The 21,963-nt window shown below is 42.5% G+C and overlaps 2 protein-coding genes across 4 annotated transcripts in view; one reads left to right on the forward strand and one right to left on the reverse strand.

Moving 5' to 3' along the window:
• Positions 1-441: 441 nt before the first annotated feature.
• On the reverse strand, positions 442-4,878 carry igfbp6b (insulin-like growth factor binding protein 6b). Its single transcript, XM_036533200.1, has 4 exons — positions 4,252-4,878; positions 2,951-2,985; positions 1,699-1,818; positions 442-1,215 (listed from the first exon to the last, which is right to left on the reverse strand). Exons 1-4 carry the CDS (start codon positions 4,586-4,588, stop codon positions 1,102-1,104), a joined length of 606 nt encoding a protein of 201 aa, XP_036389093.1. The 5' UTR covers positions 4,589-4,878; the 3' UTR covers positions 442-1,101.
• A 3,725-nt stretch (positions 4,879-8,603) lies between these two features.
• The window catches only part of LOC118781317 (SPRY domain-containing protein 3-like), a 43,130-nt gene continuing 29,770 nt past the window's right edge, over positions 8,604-21,963 (forward strand). The window contains exons 1-3 of one of the 3 annotated variants that reach the window (XM_036534300.1): positions 8,604-8,725; positions 10,560-10,661; positions 15,425-15,500. In XM_036534300.1, the coding sequence (XP_036390193.1) occupies positions 10,636-10,661; positions 15,425-15,500 (102 nt within the window). In that variant the 5' untranslated portion in view covers positions 8,604-8,725; positions 10,560-10,635. Of the gene's footprint in view, positions 8,726-10,529; positions 10,662-15,424; positions 15,501-21,963 lie in introns of those variants that run through there. The other 2 variants (XM_036534298.1, XM_036534299.1) reach the window with 2 other exon arrangements.

Here is a 21,963-nt window from a genome sequence, read left to right on the forward strand (position 1 = left end):
TTTTATTTTGCATTATGTTGTCAGTGAAATTTGGGAAAGAGGGAGAAGGGATAGTCAGAAGGGGTAGGGTTTAGATATCTGAGTCTCGCCGCCTGCTTATCAGCTTTGGAGATTCACTGACTGACAGGTTCAGACCCTGGGGCTACAAGATTCTTTGTATTCTTCCACTTTGTTTTTGGAGAAGCAGTTATGATCTTTCATAGGCTATCTGTAATGCCCTTTCAGGGAAATGTTTCACAGAGCCCAATTCATCCTAAGGCTAAACCAAGAGGTTTGCTGATTGGCCCAATGTGTGACTGAATCAGACACAAACTGAGCCTGTTAAATGTCCATTCACTTAGATTCAGAGAAACTTACTAAGCTTGCTGAGCAGTATTTACAGAGAGGTTCTTGTACGTTACATACTTTTTCTGCATGAGCCCCCCCCCCCCCCCCCCCCACCTATAAATATGGCCACTTTCAGCCAAGTATATTTATAGACAATCTGGTGCAAGTGACCTAAAAATGAGCTGCTCGCAAGCAGGATGACTCTACTGTGCTGATTAAAAGGAGATCTTTTTTTAATTCCATGGTTATTTTACCATGGATTATTTATGTTTTTTTCATTGGAATGCCTTGTCTAAATACTGTGTCTTTTGAAATTGGACTGCTTTTACTCTGGAAAGCAAATGAAAATACTTCTGTTGTCATTTTTTCCTTAGGCAGAACACTGAAGAAACAGATAACTTACAATTCAATGTTAAAAAGAATATACAGCTGGGACACAAGGGGAGGTGATGGGAACGATGCCAGTCATCATATTTTGATTCTGTACGGAGCATCTCTATGAATTGATCAAGGGGTTATGGACTTAGCTTTAGTGGTGAACTGGCCACTGTGGTTACGGATGCCTCGTGGTGTGACTTCATTGCAAGGTGAACTCATCGTGAGAGGGTCTTTGTAGTTTTTCACAGGCATGGGAGGTTGATCTCCAGGCCTCTCCTCAGCCAGGCAGGATCCAGCGCACACTAAAACCTTTCCACCCTCCCCCCTCCTCCTCCTCCTCCTCCTCCTCCATCTCCTCTTCCTCCAGGCTTAGGGCTCGGTGGCAGGGGGCGGCCCTCACTCGCCGTCACACGGCAAGGTGCCGTCCTCAGAGGGCCGTGATGGCAGTGACGTGCCATGCTCGTCCACGCACCAGCACAGGCCCCGCTGCATGCCCTTGGACGAGCGGCACTGTGACACAGAGAGAGAGAGCGGAGACATGGAGGGTGACTCAGACTGCCGCGTGACGTTGCGGTCCGCTCTCCGGTGATTGGACCGCGCCACTGCACTGCGTCGTAACTGGCCACTGTTCTGAACCATTCCGGTACCACTTTCTCTCTGACTCTCGCTATGGCGCTGTTTTTTACCTTTTCTCTGCCATCCTCCTACTCTCTCCCTCCCGTCTCTAATTCTCTTTGGCTTTTCTCCTCTTTTATATGTACACATCCATGCATGCATTCACACGCCTGCACCCACTCATGCAGACACACATGCATGCACACAACTACACTGCAGCCCTCAGTGTTTAATAAATAGTATAATAGTTATCTACCTGAATAATATATCACATATATTACAAACATACATATAGAGTAGATATTATAAATACACGAATGCTGAATACCTATAATGTTTACTATTGTGTCCACAAGAATATAACACTTTGATAACTACCTGCTTCTTCCTGTAGAAGCCACGGGTGTCACAGTTGGGGATGTAAATGTCACGGTTTGACTGGAATATTGTGAGCTCAAGGCGCCTCAGCATGGCATTGAGCATCTTACGACATGGAGCCTTTGGAAGAAGTGAGAGTGGGCAAGAGAAAGAGGGAGAAAAAGAATTTAGAAGACAAACACTGGGTGGGGGAGATTGGTGATGGGGCACCTCCTTGTCAGTCTTCTCACATGTAAGATGTTTGCACTAAATGGGAAGCAGTTGCAGTTCATGCTAAAACAATACATCAGCCTCAACTTGCTTTGTTTATTTAATATACAGATAGTGAGCTGGCTTGTGATCATCATTTGTTCGGCATCTTATCTCTCTTACTGTGTTATTGTGGTATAAATATGTCTGAATTGTGATAAATCAATGGTAATGTATGCTTACCATCTTTACACTCTGGTGTGTTTACTACCTATAACAAATTCAATTTGTATTACAAATGACATTTGTAATGCTATGCAATGTTACAGCACAAGATTGTCAATACATGGTAGTGCATCCAGAGAAAAGTCAGTAACTATGTTGGACTTTTGTTCACCTCAGTTGTTAAAATCTTAAACCATAAGTATGAAATTTGTCTGGTTCAGTTTGAAATTTCTGAAAATCTGAAATTTGTCTGGTTTTCACTCTTAACTGAAGCCTCAGAATGGATTGTATATCATTCATTTACTTTTTTACTGAGTTCAGAAATGGAAGTGTCCTTCACCTTGCCCTGAGCTTACTGATTTACACAGTATTGAGCTAGCATAACTTATACTACCTTGTATACTTCTGACCTTGTGTTACAACAGGGAACACAGATGCAGTCAGCCTTTTTCTCTGTATTGTGCTGTCCTTGTTATAAGTGCCTCTGTTCTTTTGTTCTTGTAAATTGTTCAGGATAAGAGTGTCTGTCGAGTGACTAAATAGTACACACTGATCTCACATAACCTGAGCAGATGACCCAAGCAGACATCAGATTGACAAGATATATCAAATCCCTATATCGATTCCCTCTCAAAAATTGGTCAAACTCATAAAACTAGTGAGGGAGGGATTCAATACCACCACACCTTTGGTGGTTGTTTGAAAATTTTGCTGAATTTCCAATCTATTGGAATATTGGAGCCTGTTGGGTGCAGATTATATGCTGTAAGAACAACAGAATTTGAACTGTTTTTTGTGTAAGTAAAACAGAGGGTGGAACTGGGGTGTGAGGACTTACTTTGTCCAGCTCTCCACTGTGTGAAGGGTGTGGACCTGGAAAACAACAAGAAGTTAACAGAACAGGGAAAACAAAATGACACACAATTAAAAATTGAAGTTCCATAAATTTATAGCCCATGTGTAAATACACACTGAATACTCATAAGTTTGAAAATGATATATTTTCCCTAAAATGAATGGGTGTTTCAAATTTCCTGCTGAAATACCAATAATTCATTCTGCACAAAATGTAGCCAGGGCTATGTTGTAAAGGAGATGCAGTGGCACACTTTGAACAGTAGATGGAGACACATGCATTACAGAGTAGCTTTACTGAAAGATGGTGGTGCATGCACACACACACGCACACGCACACACACACAGACACACACACACACACACACACACACACACACGTATGCACACATACATGCACATACATGCGCTGATGCTTATAGACCCAAACAATATATGCATATGCACAAACACATATACACCACACACATACATAGACAGCAGGTGCTTTTTGACCTGCACACCAGGGTATCCTAATCATTTCCTAATTTATGTTTATTATTAAGGTGTTCAGAGAATCTACACAATCTGTCTCCCCACATTACGTGCTTGTACTAGACACACCCTATTGATACAGACACTGCAGAAGCTGGTTGGAAATGGTTTGAAACGCTTAAATTAATAATCTGTGTCCAAGATACCAGCTCAGTGATTGCTACCATCAAGACTCACTTAAAATATGATTGAAATAAAATCCTTTACAGGTAAAAGTGTTCAATAATGGGCATTGACAACATGATCAATAATACCGACGAATGTGACATGCGCCAGTAAAGGGGCGGATATTGTTTTATCTGCAACAGAGCTGTGGTTTTTGTTGCCGCACATCTACATTACACAGCAAATGGCTTTTTTTTCCAATGAATTTGCCTCGTTGCTTTACGCCTCAGTATCCGCTGGCTGACAGCTAAAAGCTTTCTGTAAAAGGAATGCCGCTCTCCTGCATCTGCTATTGCAGAGTCCTGCCATAATTTACCCTTTGCCAAACCCATTCCGTGAAAGCTGAGATGTACCAGCGGCTCTTTAACTTGGCAGCAGCTGATTTCTACATCCTGTCACTAACAGCACACAGACCCTTACCGCCGTTGTGAAAAAAAATACACACAACCGAGGCAGCATGTGCTTTTGCAATCTTCCTACAAGCCTTTTCCAGTGAGGTGACACAGCCGCCTCTTGCAATGCCCACTCATCCAGCCACGTTTAAAACTATGAGATGTTTTAAAGGGGCTTTGATGCTCGCCTTACCTGTGGGGTGGGGCCTCTCTGTGGGGCTGGGCCTCACGTACTTGGAGCAGACGCCCCTGCCCTGCAACAGAGCCTGCAGGGGGCTGTGCTCCTTGTGCGGGGGCACGCAGCGCAGACCCCTGGCGCAGCTCAGGGTGTACACGCCGCAGGGCTCCCCCAGGGCCAGGAAGGACGTGCTAGCCTCCCCCGTCTGCTCCCGGGGGCCCCGGCTGGCCCCTGTGGGGTCCCTGCAGGAGGGGCACCCCTTCTGGGGTCCAGGGCGGCTGGCAAGCGTCCAGGGACCGGACTGACCGAGGAGCAGCAGCACAAGGACCATCAGATCACAGAGGAGAGGCATTTCGTCCAGATCCCAGGTCCTCCTCAGGTGCCAGCCGATTTATGGGGTTTTTTTTTGGGTGGATGCTATTTCTGGAGGGGCTGTTTTGCTTCACCCCTCTCTGTTTTTGTGTCTCTCACTCCTCCTCTTCTTCTTTCTGTCTTTCTTTCTCTTTCTCTCCCTCTCTCCCTCTGTTCAGCGGTGATGGGTGCACAGCGTGTTCTGACGAGAGGCAGCCAGGAGTCCCCCTGCAGTGCCTGAGGAGGCAAACCGACAGCGAGAGACACAGCAAGCAGCGGCTTTTAAAGATCTGAAAGGTGGAGAGAGGAGAGAGAGAGAGAGAGAGAGAGAGAGAGAGAGAGAGAGAAGGAGAACTGCTATGACACCTTCAGGGGCTGGGACTCACAGGAGAGAGAGAGAGAGAGCGAGAGAGAGAGCCAGAGAGAGAGAGAGAGAGAGAGAGAGAGAGAGAAACACAGAGATACAGTGAGACAGAGATATTCCTTCCCTTCTCAGAATCACAAAGCTCTCTCCCACGCCCCTGTATCCACCTTATTGCCTTTCAGTCATGGAATTGTACTCTATTGCTATTGCTTTCCTTTACAATTTCCAACCATTTACCATCTGCATCTGCATCCTATAGGATTTACTTACTATTCATCAAGCAGACATCTATCAAATGATGAAGGTAACGTTTGCCATGGTAACAATAAGGGAGAGAGAATATAGTTGCAGCGCAATTCCTATATTCATTACAATGTTATATTGTGCAAGAGCATGTTCAACCTGCATTGCTTATGTTAAACCAGTGATCAGCCTCATTCAGTTCACAACCTGTACATGAGAGAAGAGTACATTTTACATATAACTGTGAGGAAACCTATTGACAATATCTTCTGCCATATTAAATTTTGCATGTTGTAATGTTATCTACACACAACATACAGACGCTGGAAACTTAGGTGTGCCAGTGTTGCAACTGGAATGATGCAGCTCTTAATCCAGAATACCCCTCAGAGAACAAATAAAATTTTAAGTACGTTTATTGAGTGAGTCATGATCACACAATTTGTGTGTAAAGCCAACAAGAAACAAATCACTTTCAATCAGTACTTTACCCTGTCATCTCGCTCCTGTTGGCTGGCTGTGCATTAAGGCATAGCCTCCAGTGGAGGGCGCATTCTTCAGTAATGCATTGGGGGGCCAACATCACCACTCCACACTCAGAAATGACACACTTGATGGATACACTTCTCTGGATGATTTCTGAAGTATTGGAGTCCAATAAGCCATTCCCGTCGAAGTTCTCAGAGGAAATTATTAATCGAACCTAGGACAGTGGGAGTAATGCCCAATTGTTTCTACAGGATTTGGCACAAATGGGATAACGTAGATCAGTTACTTTAGCAGCAATGTACAGTACATTTCTTCTTTTGAACACTTCTTGAAATTCAGTCATTTCCAGCTGCTAGTAATGACTTCCATGTATTTATTCAATATTTATTGCCAGATTTATCATATCCTCACTGTTACCCAGGGATGTCCAACTTGCTTAGACCTTACATAGACAGCACTTACTTTTTTTGTACAGCTTAGGCAAAAAGTTTGTTTAGAGAGAACACTATTTATCAAAATGATTATGAATGTGATTGTATAAAGACCATTGCCGTTTCTCATTACTTTCTGCTCTATTGCTATAATTATGGTCCCATAAATTCATGAATCACAGAGCCAAGTTTTGTGCCACTGGCACAGATGTGTTTTTACAGTTCATATGAAATTGATAGGACATGCATGAATGGCGCAGTTTGCTGGAACAGGTCAGCAACTGTGAGCTAGTGATAAAAGATTTTCTGAGTAAGCTGAATTTTTTTTCCTCCCTGGGTACACAGACAAGATTCACGAACAAACCATTAAAAAATCCCAGATGATTAGAATATGCAGGCCGTGCAGCTGTGCTGAGTGTTAAGAAACGTACAGTTTTATCTGCCACGATAGTGTAACAAAGTACCTTAGCTGGGCTTAATGGAATGCACCGTACGCCGAGCTGCTCTGGAATTCCAATTTAAGGCTCCGTTCTGATGTGCCCTGCTTTGCCTGGGTTGCGTCCAGGAAGGAGGGCCCCCTTGTCGATCGCGCAGTGTTTGTTTGCAGTTGTCATGATGCGGCATTAAAATAATACAGAGGATATAATGACACTACAAGGAGAAAACAGGATTTTCGATGATTATCTAGCAATGTCGACTTGCCTGGGCAGAGCACCCCTCTCAAAAGGCGAGTGTGTTGAGAAACCAAATTGGCACCTGACAAAACCGTCATGACTAATGATGACAACACCTGATGTCACATGGCATGCATGACAGTTAACTGACTAAATATGGCCAAAATCAGAGGAAGCCACACCTTTAAAACAGGGGTTTCCCAATACTTCCATTAGCTGGAGGGGAACCCCAGTGGAAGAAAAAAAAAGTCCTCTTTTTCTCAGCGCTCAGCTGGTTGTGTTCTTATTCAACATTATTAATCTTGGCAAGGTGAGCAGAAATCACCTGCCGCCTTGTGTTCCCATCAACGCCACGGCCCCGCTCTGTTTCCACATGTTCTATCAGGAGAATGTTCCGAGCAGCGCGCCAGGCAGATGGGGGCTCTTTTTTCCACACTTGCCGGATTACTCATTTTTCCTCTTAACCACCCCCCCCCCCACCACCCCCCACCCCCGCCCCCACCAGCACCACCACTGTGTGTCCTGCCCACTTCCTCCTCTTTTCTCCTGAGACCTCTCTCCTTGCATCTTCTTAAAAAATGTTTAAAAATCTCCCTTCCTTACATCCACCAACACCCTTCCCTGTCTTTCGTTTCCTGTGCGTCCTAAAAGAGGAAATTCTTTCCATCCAGGAAACTATACTCAGGCCACAAAACCACAAACTAGCCAGCATTGTCAAACCCCCCCACCACACACATAAACACGCTAACACACACACACAGACATACACACTCACACCACAAACACTCTCCAAGTTCCTCGCTCTCAGTTTTGCATTTGATTACTAAGATATGTAGGACCTAATATAAAAAACTTTACTTGGATTAGTGTCATGCATGAAAGACCTGCAACATACATTGACTAAAAGACTAAAAACTCCTCAATATTAAATTTCCCCTTTAAGCATTATTCCCAGCAGATGTTAACCCCCACCATATCTCACTCATAATGTTGAAACAGGACAGCATGTCATGTGATGGCTGATTCAGACTATTGTTCATAGCTCATTCCACTCAGGGAGTTAAAGGGTGAACTGGAACGGAAACCCACCACGGGCCACGGGGATGGGGGATTCCCAGGATGGAAGCTGGGCTGCCAATCGCTTCACCATTCCTTGAACCCCTGTATTGATTTCAGTAGTACATTAAATTAACTTCTGCAAAACATCTGCATTACCCGCATAAAGTCATGCCTTTGCAAGAAAAAAACGCGAGTTTCGGCTTCCACCTTGACAATCCTTATCATCACCACTGTTACAGCTATTAGATTTTATATGTGAAGTATGTGCATTGTTTAAAGATTCTTCGTAAAATCGACACTCGTTCAGTTAGGCGGGACTGCAAAAAGCCCCAGATATTTCACAGCCTATTTCATGTCACGTTCAATGTTATGCATGCGCTTCAAGCACAGATATAATATCCCCAGAATTGTTAATTTGTGAATGCCAAAAACTGCGATGGTTGTCGTTTTTGAGTCATGGCAACTTTGATCACTGGCCTAAATAATTAGAACATTACGTCCTGTACGGTACTGCCACTCTACCGAAATGCTGTCAATAAATGATATCACTCTGGTTATGCCTTTTCTATGGTCAAAAAGAACACTGACGCGGTCTTCAGGCACGCATCGAAACGAAGAAGACAAACCCACTCCAAGTTGATCAACTCTGCCGCCCATAGACCATCCGTGGATTGGTCAGAGTCTCCGTCAATCTTTCTTAAGCGTGTCATTGGTTGGCTCTTTGTAATTAGTTGGTTAGAGATGTCACCAGGAAGCGCTTACTGTACTTTGGCGGAGTTTATATTAGCTACTGTTGCCATCTGGCTAATGGAGACAGATTGTCGGAAAAAACGCGAGTGTCCCTGAAAACAAATTAATGTCAGACTACACAGAATAAGGTAGGGAAATGAAAGATGTATTTGAATATGGCAGCGATATGATTCTAAGCTTGTGTGTTCGCTGTCTTGTGTCAGTTGTATCTAGCCTGTAGCCAGCTAGCTGACTTGCTAGGGGGTTAGCTCTTGGTTATTCTAACGTATTGCTAATATAGCTAGACCTAAATGTTTAACTAGGTAACTGTCTAGCTGGCTACTTTTGATAACTAGGAATGAGCCTTGCTCGTATTCCTTTTTTGAAATACATTAATAAGGGAACAGGCTAGCTTGTTTGCTGTGTGACAGTGCTTGCTTATTTGATGTCCAAACACTAATAGTCTATATTTTGCTAGGTATTTGCACGCCCCCAACCCCCACACCGATATCTGTAACATTACGAATGAATTCAGACTCTGGTTTGGATAGTAAATTATGCTTTCAAATTCTACGAGCCTGGTATGGAATTGGGATCAGGATCAAAACTTAATTAGTCCCCAATGCATCGTACTTCATGTCATTAACTGTGTCATACTGTGACATATTTTGCCCCAAACGTTGTAGAATGATAACCCTTAAAGGTGAGCTTGAAATGGGGTGTTTTGTTCAAATGTAACTAGCTCATTTGTGCTTTTGACAAGGCTGTACGACCTGATTATATCTTTTCATGAAAAGGGGAATCAGGTTCATCCAAAGATATATGAAACAGATTTTTATATATATATATATATATATATATATATATATATATATATATATTATATATATATATATATATATAATGTGATTATATAAAAAAGTGATTTTATCATAATTTTATATATAAAGTTATAAATTATATATAAAAGATGATTTTATCCTGAAGCGAAATGGTTCCCCTTAAAAACTCATCCTTCCAGGTGAAAATTAAAGAAACACCTGTTTTATAAAAACTATTTGTATGCACATTGTACATTTTAAATAATCAGTTGACATATTTGGATAAATTCAATCAGATGTGGATCAGTGTTCAATACAAGATAGATATCTGTATTTGTTTTCCATTCCTTCACATTTTTTCCATCGCGTTCCATCATTACCTCATTTTTTCCGTTGTGCTTAGGTCAATGCCGTATGTGGGTCACATAGAAGTAACTGTAGCAGACCCAGAATGGTTTTACCCTTACTATGGTAGGCCTGTTCTCAGGTTTAGTCCTCATAAAGAGTTGGTCACACACTGCAGTGTCCTCTGGGGGGAGTGGTAATTAATTTGAGTTTGATGTTGTGAGTATTCTAGAGATCACGACACGCTTTTTTTTTTAGCTAGTTGAGCTGAAGGTTGCCTTTTAATTAAGCAATGCACGTACGCACTGCTGGATCAGGTACAGGTACAGGTTTTTTGTTGGATCCTCAAGTCCTGGGAATGCCAAACCTAGACTTCGCCTCAGGGATGGCAGCGTTGCGTAGTGGTTAAGGAGCAGGACTCAAAACCCGAAAGGTTGCCCATTCGATTTCCCACTGCTGCTGTACCCTTGGGCAATGTACTCAACCCACAATAGCCTCAGTAAATATCCAGCTGTATAAATGGATAACATAGTACCAATGTTACCAATGTAAGTCGTTGTGGATAAGAGCGTCTGCTAAATGCCAATAATGTAATGTAAAAAGGGATGGCGCAGGAGGACTACCAAAAATGGCTGATGTTTAGACAGTCCCCTGCTTCTGCATTTTGTCCATTTTAAGTAAAACAATAGAAATATTTTCAAAGAATACACCCCCCCCCCACATCTCAACCTCCCCAAATTTCCTCCCATTTCTACCTGCAAGACTTCAAGGGTCTGCTTTTCCACAGCTCAATGGATGACATCAACCTACACTACAGGTTTCTGAACTGGCGGAGGAGGATTCGGGAGTTCAGGGAGGTGCGGGCAGTGCGCGTCCAGGAGCGCTACAAGAGAATGCTGAAGGAGGGAGACACTCTTAGGTAAGAGGGTGTGCCATGGGGAAAGCCACATTGCACTTGTCTTTTTGAGTGGACCCTATGCTGTTTTCAGCTGTCAGACAGGAGTCTGTGTTACCCTGTGTCCTCCCTGTTCAGGAGGTACTGGTGCTTCCCACACTGGTGCTCAAACTACAGGTGTTGTGTCCTGTAGCGGAGCGAGCGGGGGGGCAGAGGGTGTGGCTGCCCCGGGCCCACGGTTCTTCCAGTTAGAAAGGGGCCCACCTTGGGCCCAATCTGCCTGACTGAACATGCATTTTTGTTGTTTAGTTGAATGTTTTGAGTAAAGTTTATTTGTGTGTCTTGATTGCGGCAAAAAATAAAAAGTCAGACTGAGGGTGTAGTTTCTCGCCGTGATATTTATTTTGACTGAGCAGGCACAATAGAGTTACAGAAAACTTTATTCACTGTCCGGTATCCTTGTGTTAGTGTAAAACAGAAAAATTACGCCCTCTGTTCGAGTCCCAAAGTAGGAACTTGGCGATCAGTGGCTGTCTTGTTTTATTTCCCATCGCCATCACTGCTGACAGAGCTGCGGTATTTAAAAATGGTCTCACGCAATGAGGTGTGCTGAAATAGCACACCTCATTGTAATCCGCATTTCTCTCCGTTCCGCCCTTCCGTCTCCGTAAGTTTCCCCTTGCATCTGTCTTGCATCGCCATACAGCCTATAAAAGGCTGTATAAGGGCCCATTATAGGTCCTCGCCCCCTCTGCAATGAGCCATTGGCTCTGCCCCTGGTTGTGTCATTTGCCAGTCCGCTTAGCAAATGTAATTTTATGTACCGATATAGAAAATCAGATTCACTATTTTTAGTCTGATTTAGATTCATCATTGGTGGAGACAAAGACACCATTTCCAAATCGAGCACAAGGAATTGAATATCTGTTTAGTAAATAGTAATAGTAATAGTAAAAAAATAGTAAAAATAGTAAAAAAAATTTGGGGTTTTTTTCCCTGAAAAATGCTGGTTCACCTCAAATTTATCATAGAGCAGTATATCTGTTCAGAGGTTGGAATTTATGTATAGTTTCCTAGAAAGAGTTAAGGACTTGAAAATGAATGCTTGACAAACCAGGTCTATGCCAGATCTATGACCCATACATGGACAAGTTATAAATGCTGCTGTTCAAATAGACACATTCAGTGGGTTCAATTTCAAATACTTGTTGACTTATTTGGCAATGGGCTTTAATAGTATTTATTTTTGGAACTGAATTAAGAATATTGTTCCCCCATCAGTGCTTTCCTAGTGATCCAATTTTGTAGATTCATATTTCTGAATGGGCTTCAGTATAGCTCAATATTGATTTTTCCATTATTGTAATTTCTCTAAAATGTTGATGAAAGATTTATACAACATGACTCAGTAAAGATAATTTGTCAGGACAACACATCTGAATGTTATTAAAGTTCAAGCAAACATTACATTTAGTACATTTAATACTTATTAGCTGCAAATACTTGCAGGTGTTATTGCTGGAAAATGATCCCATTTTTTGGACTTAATGTAAACAAGGATTTCCCAGTCCTGTTCCTGGGTTTGCAGTATCTGTGACTGTTTTCGCTGCAGCTGAGCTGTGAATTTGCTTGATTTGATTGAGTTTTTAAATGAATGCTGATCTGGCTTTGTCATTTCCTGACAAGTATCTTCTGTTAACATTTTGTGAAAGAGAGTTGGCCAGGTCTTCTTTAGAATGTCTCTGCTTTGGTATTGTCCCACAAATTATTAATACGGAGTAGTATTCAGCTTAAATGGTGAGGACTGATCAACCTTGAGTAATATTCAATTGACTGTTTTCGGACACTTAATGATTAATTGAATAACCACATTTGCTTGTGTCTTTTAATCAGTACAATTGTGCCTCCAGCAACATATTTCTTTCAGGCAGGAGTCAAACCAGATTAACTGTCAAGGGACGTTAAATATGGTCAGTGTTCGGTTAACAGCTAAATCAAACCTTATAATAAAAAGCTAGGCTGGAACAAGAACCGGCACATACGGTGTGTACTCATGACTAGGATTGGGAAACACTGATCAAAACCATCCTTTATTTTAATTCAGATTTTAAACGCAATAGGTTATGGGGTCATAGTTTTTATTGTCTGTAGCCAGAGAGTTCAAACGAAGTTCAGTTTAAGATATGTCCTTTTAATCAATCTAATAGTGAATGTCCAAAATGTCAGCAGACGTCATTTTTTTCTAAATTAGGCCAAATTGTTTTTTTTTGCATCTTGTTAAAGAACAGAAAATGTCTCTGACAGTCACGCACAATTTTGAATCACAAAGGAGTAGGTGGTGAAAGACGCAACAACCTGAAGGGGAACTCGGACTAGCCCTTTATGTTTTTTTTAAATGTGTTATTTTTGTCCCATATCAATAGGGCTGGTGACGTTGGTGAAGAACTGGGTGGTCTTGTGGTGAGGGGGGTGAGCGTCACTGTTGCCCAGTGCTGCACCTTCATGAAAGTCTGCTGCCTTTTGCCTGAAGTTAGGGGAGGGGAGGGAGGAAGACTTTGCACGCGCTCAGAGGGGTCTGGCGAGTGCGTGCGTGCATGCAGCCGAGCTCTCTACTTCCACCAAAAACACAAACAACTCCTGACTCCCTTAACCCACTGATTGAAACAATTATAATCTCAGGGATTGTCAGTGGAGGCTTGGTTTTCTGCCAGTCAGAGATGAAAGACATGCCGTACACAAAAATGTTCTCTATCCAGCGGAAAAAGAAGGCTTTGTACCATTCGGGGTCATCAGACTTTGGTAGTGGGACACAGGGGGGCTTGTTGTGCGTGTCTTTGTGATATCCAAGTTGAAATATCATGAAATTGCTTGTCTTTGGTTCAGTGGAACCGGGGCAGCCAGGGGTGCAATTCAGTACCCCTCGTTTGCTTGGATCAACTCACAGATAATAATCACGTCTGTTGGTTTCATCACAGTTCAGCCCTTTAAGCACTGGTCTCATTGATGCTTGACTTCCTGTACATATAATGCGAAAAATGGTTTCAAATTTGTTACTCCAGTGAAATGTTAACTGTAAATAGATTACATGTAAAATGAAAGCTATTTAAGTCACCTCTGACTGATATGTCTGCTAACCATATAAAAAAGATTAATTTTATTCATTTATTAAATTTATTTATATCAGGGACCATGTACAAAACATATTTAATCTCAAAAAAGAGGAAAGATGCTTTGTACCAGATTTAGCTACCTAATTTCCATCTGCAGTCCCTGGGCAGGTGAAGGAAATAATAAAACGCAAAACAAATAAAAATGGTAAATGGTGCACTCGATTGATCCCCGTGGGGAAATTCGTCTTGTGCATTTGACCCATCCGACCTTAACATGCATGTCTTTTTGATGGTGGGAGGAAACCGGAGCGCCCGGCGGAAACCCACGCAAACATGGGGAGAACATGCAAACTGCACACAGAAAGGACCTGGGACGGTCAGGATTCAAACCCAGGACCTTCTTGCTGTGAGGCAACAGTGCTAACCACTGAGCCACCATGCTGCCCAAAACAAAAAAAAAACCCTAACATCACCACTACAAATAGGCCAGCATCCTATTCATACCCACGCAGGCACACGCAGACACACACACACAAACAAACAATAACACACTTCATAGGAATAAACACAAAACAGAATATAGATATCAAAATATTACATACATACATACATCGAGAGTTACAAAATCAGGTCATCAGAATGTCAGATTAATGCTGACAAGACTGGTTACTTAAAATCAATTTTTTAACTTCATGAGAGAAAATATGGAAGTCGGAAATATGTGAATATGAAATATGTGCAGGTTTTCAGATTGGCGGGGAGCTTATTCCATTCTTTAATGGCTTCAGAAGAAAAGGTGGATTGTGCAAAGGCAGAGCCTCGTTTAGGGATGCTACAATGTCCCCTTAAAGCAGACCTTGAAGTACTGCTCATTTGCTCAGAGCAGAGCTGTACAAACCTCTTCAACGATGGAGGAGCAGCATTATGAATAATCTTATGCACTAAATGGAGGTCTGAATAGTGAATACTGAATCTGAATACAAAATTGAGTTATCAAAGCTTAATATTTTATATTTAACAAGTATATCACAATGATATTGTCGTGATTTCCTGTCCAGGACTTTAAGGGCTTGTTTGTGAATTGTCCTAATAGGTTTTAAGACAGTCTTGCTTGCCTGTGACCAACATGATATGCAGTAATGAAAACAAGAAAAAAATCATTGCTTTCAAGTATGTCTTAGAGGATTCAACTGTTCCTAATATGTCTAAAATTAGCTATATTATATTTCAATACATGGCACATCTTTTTAATATGCCTTTTGAATGTAAGAGTGGATATTAGGTATTTAAACTCATCAACAGTTTTTATCTTTTGTCCATTTACATAAAGTTTAAAGCTGAGTTTAAAGTGATGCCTATATTTCATCCTCAGAAGATGTTCAACTTGTAGCCATTTGAAGAAATGTTTAGTAGCTTCCTGGCAGTCTTCTTCTGTCCTTCTTAGTTTTCTCTCTGAAATTCAGAGATCTTGTCTGTCAGGTGGTACCATTTCAGCTCAGAAAATCTTGTATCCGTTTGCATGGCAGTTTTTATGCCTGGCACACATTGTCTAGAAGATGACCAAATCCGAAAGATCACCCCTTTTCTTGTTGTTCTTGTACAACACTAGTAAGTTAAGAGCCTTGTGGTCTTGTAAAGGTTTAACAAAATGCGTGCTTTGTGAACCCTCTTTTTCAGTTACCAAGGGAACTCGGATGAAGTGGGCTGCTATGTGGCACCCAGGCCTTTATCAAAGGGAAATTGCTACTTTGAGGTAAGACCTGACACCTGTTTTAGTATTACCCGGGCTCTGAAGCTGGGAGAATCTGGCCAAACATGTCATAAACTGTGACCCAGCTGCTGAAGGCAGATGCCAGACCTGGGCTGTGGTTTTTAAATGAAAAAGACAGTCTTCATGGCCTTAAAGCAAGAAGACAAAATGGATGGTTGCTTGCTTCTCCTGCCCATAGGTTACTTCATAATGTGACTTGTACTTGGAAAATGTAGACTGTTAGAGCTCTGCTCAAATCAAATGTCTTGAGCATTTGGATGAAGATCACAGATGCATTGTTGGGGAGACACATTTCTTAATATAAATACAACAAATGCACTTTAAATTTAAAATAAGGCAGGCATATGTTAATTGGGTTGCTAACATGACATATCATTACAAAATCATTATCATTACAAAAAATATACTTTAAAAATCTGAAAACAGTAATGTCATGATTGTCTAATGGTCATACAGAGTTGAACTAAACTGGGAGAGAGGCATTATTTCCTGAGTCCATGTTGGTGTATCTCAGAACCGAACTGAACCCTGGCAGACCTCCCCTTTATGTGTGTGTTTGTCATCATTTGCCACCTCGGTACCTGGACACGTACATCTGTTTATTTATTTGTCAGATGCTTTTATCCAAAGCAGTTACTAGGCTAATATGGTTTGCTATGTTAACTATTTCAAGAGCCACCAGAATAGCAATAACAGGAGCAAGACACCCATAATTAAAGTGAATAGGCATCAAGCAAAAAAAAAAACAGTACCCTAATTACAACTTCAGAACTTGTACAACTACAATTTGTACAACTTGTACAACTTCCCTAAAGCTGGCAATCCTGATTACTGTGCTGAACTGTTCATACACGTGGGTATCTGCCCGCCTGCCTAGGCCACCAAGAAACATGTCATATTGAATATTTCCATGAGGACTCACATTGCATCTTGTTAAGTTGTCTATTTCAAGGTAAAGTTGGTTATAATAACAAGAATAGTTCTTGGGTGGAAATAACATGGATAGCGTTTCTTATCTTAAACTAGTGGTCATTTGGGTTCAGCATTTGCACTGTAACCATCTTACCATAATGGTAAACACGTGTGGAAATTTTCATGTCAGATCAAAAGCTTTGAAGCCAAAAGGCTTTCAGTATGACGCGGCCCGACCTTCCAACTATTTTCCCCTGAAAGGCCGTTGTATTTTGGATCTGCTGCTTATTACAGACAGCCGCTGCGCATCCTGCAGCTACACCATAAAGCAGCGCACAGAAGAGAGAGAGAAAGAGAGAGCGAGAAAAAAAGTGTGTCCTAATGATTTAGGAGGGGAAGGCCTGCGAGGATTTGGCCATAAATTATGTGGGGGTGCGAGGAGGACGGAGGGTGTAATTTAGGGAGCTGTGGCATAGAGCAGGCTGGATTCAGGGCGGAAGCGAGCAGGGCCTGGCTGCACGCGTGACCTGACTGCCGAGCCGGGGCTGGTCCACTCCCTGCGTCGCCGCGGGCCTGCGAGCCAGGGTGGGAATGTGCACCGGCCTTGCGGGCAGCGACCATTAGTTTTCCCCTGCGAGTGCTGGCTTAGACACGTGGGTTGTGTCACTTCCTGTGTTTACTGAAAAACCTGCGTAAACTGGCTGACCATCCGCTCCCTGCTGGTTTGTGTGCTACTGAAGTCATGTTCCATTGGACGCTTGATCATTTCCCAAGCTTGTATCGCAGGAAGTCAGCGTTGGGAAGCTCAGGACAGCTGTGATGGGATAGTGAGGCTTCATGAATCTCATCGCGTTGAAGCTACAGGACCATTTTCTGAGACCCGAATGAACCAATCAAGACACCATAATTGCTTTGAATCACGAAGTCATAGACATCAAATGATACCTAATTTTGAGCTTCATGAAGCCTCACTTTCTCATCACTGCAAGCTGGGTGAACAAAGGAGCAGGATGATCAGTGGTCCAAGTTGATGTGATAAATATTTTGAATAAGCTGCATGATTGTGTAGCTGGGAATATCTTGCAAGAGTGGAGTCTGTTGTGTTTTTTAATTCCAGTTTATACTGCCCTTTGGTGTGTAAGCCCTGTGTTAGTGGTAGGTTAAACTAGTTAATGGGCTCACTGTCCTGGCCAGATATTTTTTGGCCTGTTTAACATTTTTAAATCCTGGGAAAATGCACATCTCTGCCTGGGAAATCCTGGGATTCCCAGAAGACTTAGTAGTGAGTCTTAAGAAGGCAAATATCGGTGAAATGGCATGCACTGATATTACCAAATTTTTATTTAAATCATGTTTTTAAATCTGCATAAGTATTGTTTTTCACTGTTTTTACGATGGCATTCATAAATCTGGGGATGTGTTGACACTTTTCTCAAGTTTCTCAAGGTCCAGTATTATCTGGTCCTATGATGACAACCCATGCTATACTGTTTCTTGCATGAAAGAGGAAGGTGGGTTGGGCTTACAGGTGTTAACCAAAGGTGGGCCATCTCTCATGCTCATCAAAAATAGTCTATGCTTGCCTGTATCAGGAACACAGTGCAGAGACACAAAGGGATCTGTAGGGACGTGTAGCAGTGTGTCGTTTGAGTCCATATTTGTAACTAAATCCTATTTTTGTCTGTTTCCCTTATGCCGGGTGTAGTTTGGCCCTTAGCTTCCTGCTGTTCCAAATGGTACGTTCATACATTGTATGTGAAAACCATGAACATGATTTCCTGGGTACCTTTGATGTGTTTTTTTTTCTTACAGAGGGAAATGAGCAAGAAAAAATGAGGAATTCCGGGTTCCGGTCTGAAAGTGTAGTCTGAGCAGACACCAGCAGTACCCCACACACAGCTCTGCTGTGCACGAACCTCGCGCCCCTGCTCTTTACAATCGAAACATTTTCCTCTTTCAAGCACGTCTTGGCAAAAACGGCAGTGCTTGATTTTTCAACACTTCCAGCCATCTGCTGAGTTTTTTAAATTATTATTATTTGAAGGTTTATGGCTTGTTTGAGAATATTAGTTTCTAATTCATACTTTGGAAGTGACTCCCATCATTTGACACACATATCCACAAGGTTTTAATTTTTTTCACCCATTTACGCAACACGGGCGTTCATTCTTTCCAGCTTTACCCAGACAGACGCAGAAAAGATGTTTTCACAGCGCTGGTTACTGCAACGCCTTGTTTTATGGTGTCTCAGTCTCTGTCCTGAACAGACTGCAACATGTACAGAACTCATCAGTGCAAATTATGCCCATAACAAATTCCTGTGCCATAAATTTCCTGTCACTGCCTCTCTGCACAGCCTCCCAGCAGCACTGGGAATGAGACTCAGGGTTCTGCTGTTAATCTTACAGATTGTGGTTTTGTTCTAGCAAAGGGCCTGCGACCGGTCCAGGCCCAGGCCGCGTCGTCTCTGTAATGACTCATTAAGGGCCCTTGAAAGAAAGTCTCACTGTTACTACTCACTTTTTAAAGCTGGGATGTTGTTTTCCCATGTTTTGAATTTGTAGTGTGTGCAATTTTGGGTGATTAATACATTTTTTGGGAAGAAGCAAGAAGCTTTGTAAAATTTTTTTTTTTGTTTTAGTAAGCTTTATTAGTATTAGTAAGCACATTAGTAAGCTTGACCACAGCCGCACTGTGTAACGTGTTGGTAGTCAGGCTCACTAATACGCACAGCATTCTGAGATGTCTCGTAAAGGAAAGATAAAATAAGGATGATGATGATGATGATGATGTGATGGTAATGATGGTGATGGTTTAAAAAGATTAAAACCCTGATGACAATTGCATCTGAGAAAGCTCTGCTCAGTTCCCAAGCTGACAGAGGTGAGTTCTGACGCAGGCGAAAGAGGAAACCTCCCTCGCTCCCTCTCTCCCTCAGTAGCGCACGACTGTGTGAACCTCTCTCTTGGCCAGCTGCGCCTCGCTTCACCCCCTTCCCTTCCCAACCCCCCCTTCCTGGCAGCAGTATTGCTGGTGTCAGCAGCAGAGAGGTGCCAGCGAAATCTCAGTCCCCGTGAGTGATGCGTCACGCTGTCCCCTGCCTCCCCCCGCCAGCCCGGCTAGTCACACAAGAACCTGCAGTGGGAACAGTATTCAGGCAGTGAACAGTCATTCCTTGTGAATTACTTGCACACAGATGCTGCATGAACAACAAGTTAGGATGTGAGGCCGTGCTTCTTGCGTCTTGATCCTGACATATTGTGCCGTAGCGTCTTGTAGAAATGATCTTTACTTTATTCTCTGATTTCTAATCTTTTCCAACTGATGTGTACACACCGTTTGTGTTAGCATGCGCTGAAAAATAGAAGCCTATTTTCATTTTTAGGGATGTATAATATCGATACTAATTGTAAGAGAGTAAGGCCTGGATTCAATTAACATTTGTTGTCCTCAACTTGACTCAAATGTAATGAAACTGTTACTTTTTTCTTCACAAACACAGTGTTTAGTGAGTTCAGCAATCACCAAAATGCATGAAAACATTTTTGTTTGTACTGAAAAAACTGTAACACTCGCATTTAATTGTGAATCAGTGTTGAGGACAAACGTTGATTGAATCCAGGCCTACGTTGTAATGTGAAAAGAATTTTTACGTGACAGGATTTCTTAAATCAAAATGTTTAATCAACATTTTCATTTTTAGACCAAATATTTTCCATTTGGTATCTCTTGATGTTTTTTTTTAACAAACTCTTTAGCAATTTAGAAAACCTGTGACAGTTATTTAGGTTTTTTCACAGCGTGATCTTGATGAGTCATCCAGGTTTGATAGCAATTTAGTCTGGTATTTGCTGCCACCATTTCAGCGCGATCGTTAAAACGTCACCTCCTCGTTATACGTGATGCAGTTTCTCACGACATTACGCACATGCTGTGCAATTCTCCCCATATTCAGCAGTTTTGCAGCCTACATTCCATGAAGGTCACATGCCAGAATATGCGTCATCTGTGTCCTCACGTTTCCCCTTGGTGCGCTCACAAGGAATTAATATTACCACGGTCGGGCTCCTCTGTGTGCTGGACTCCAGGCCTTTGTCATCTTTTTTTGTCTCTCAGAACACATTGTGATGCCCTTCATGTATTTCAAGGTGCATCCGAAATCTGTTCAGTATCAGGTCTGTTTGCTGTTCTGTTCGCACGTTCCCTCTGTTGTTATTGGTCCATGTAGGACACAGAAACCAGTCCTTTGTGTAAATAAACATTTTCTGTGAGTGATTCTTCGGTCAGGGCTTTTGGAGTGCCACAGCCCCGTGTTAGCTTGTAATGAATCCCTTGGGAGCATTTAAACAGAGCGTGGGTGTATTCCTGTTTCCTCTGCTCATATTATTATTATTTTTTTAAATCATACACTCATCCAGTAATTCAAACACATTATTTATTGGATGCGCTTAGGGTTTCCTTTAGTTTCCCCTCTGCAGCAACATTTAGGTGTAGTGAATCGCTCTCCATTTTCCTAAACCTAAATAGTGCAGCTGCATCTGCACTGTTAAGCTTTGGAGCTCGAGAAGTAAGATGGAGGTTGTAGCGAAGTTTGTATTCTGAGAGGTTAGCTTTTAAGCATTTACACTGCTGCCACTGTTTAGCAACAACTTTATCTCCTGCTCCCTTTACCAACAAAGCCTGTAACAGCAACATATCTGTGAGACGTGGAATATTTTAAGGCCGATGGAAATCGACTTGTTGTGATAGCGGAGAGCAGGAAGGGTAGAATTGGAAAACGATGAGGGGAAACTATGTTGAGCAAAAGAGTTAGTTGACACTAGGCGGGACTCCGCTGTTCCCTGGCACAGTGGGGGTTTTCGGTCACGTTTACACACGCTCCAGTTGTACGTCAGCTCGGGCGGAGACCGCCCTCTCACCCTCTCTCAGGTTACTTTCTGAGATGACATCAAACGTGACCGGGTGGAATGAGGCGTGTTCACCGTGACGTTGGGGAATGATGAGTCAGGACTTTCTCGTTCACGTGTGCCTTCTGTGGCTAAACAGGGCTGCAAAAAAGGTCTCTGCCGTTTGTTTTATCACATTGCTGAGAAAAACAATAGAAAAGAAAAAATGGCTGGTCAGAGTTCTTGTTTGTGTTGGGAGGAGGAGGTGGTTGCTGCCCTCATTAATATCCAGGGCAGAGTGCTTCCTTCTGACTAAGATGGAGCCCAGAGCCACTTGTAAACAATTTGGAGTTCACTATGAATGATTCCTTAGTTTTCAAGCTAACTTCCATGGGGACAGCTCTAAGTAGTATGCATGTATGCATGAGAAAATCAAATGAATTTGACAAACATTGCTTAGTTGTGCATGTTAAGAGCTGGTCTGTTGGCTGGAGTCAGGGGCAGGGACTGGAATGGGCATTGGGTACGGTACATGGCAAACGCAGTTTGACCCTAATCCAGCATGCCACGTTCGACCAGCCCCTGCCATGTCCAGCGAGCGGAAGGCGACCGTTCAAGCAGGCGCACATTCAGGAAAGTTCAGGAAC

The sequence above is a fragment of the Megalops cyprinoides genome, chromosome 7, assembly GCF_013368585.1.
Source record: "Megalops cyprinoides isolate fMegCyp1 chromosome 7, fMegCyp1.pri, whole genome shotgun sequence".
NCBI lineage: Eukaryota > Metazoa > Chordata > Actinopteri > Elopiformes > Megalopidae > Megalops > Megalops cyprinoides.

Excerpts from the sequence above, each read along its gene's own strand:
- igfbp6b (XM_036533200.1), bottom strand. The coding sequence starts at position 4,588 with ATGCCTCTCCTCTGTGATCTGATGGTCCTTGTGCTGCTGCTCCTCGGT. Across the intron at positions 1,819-2,950 it reads ACAGTGGAGAGCTGGACAAA|GCTCCATGTCGTAAGATGCT; the intron begins GTAAGTCCTCAC and ends CTTCTTCCAAAG. Across the intron at positions 1,216-1,698 it reads GCTTCTACAGGAAGAAGCAG|TGCCGCTCGTCCAAGGGCAT; the intron begins GTAGTTATCAAA and ends TCTGTGTCACAG.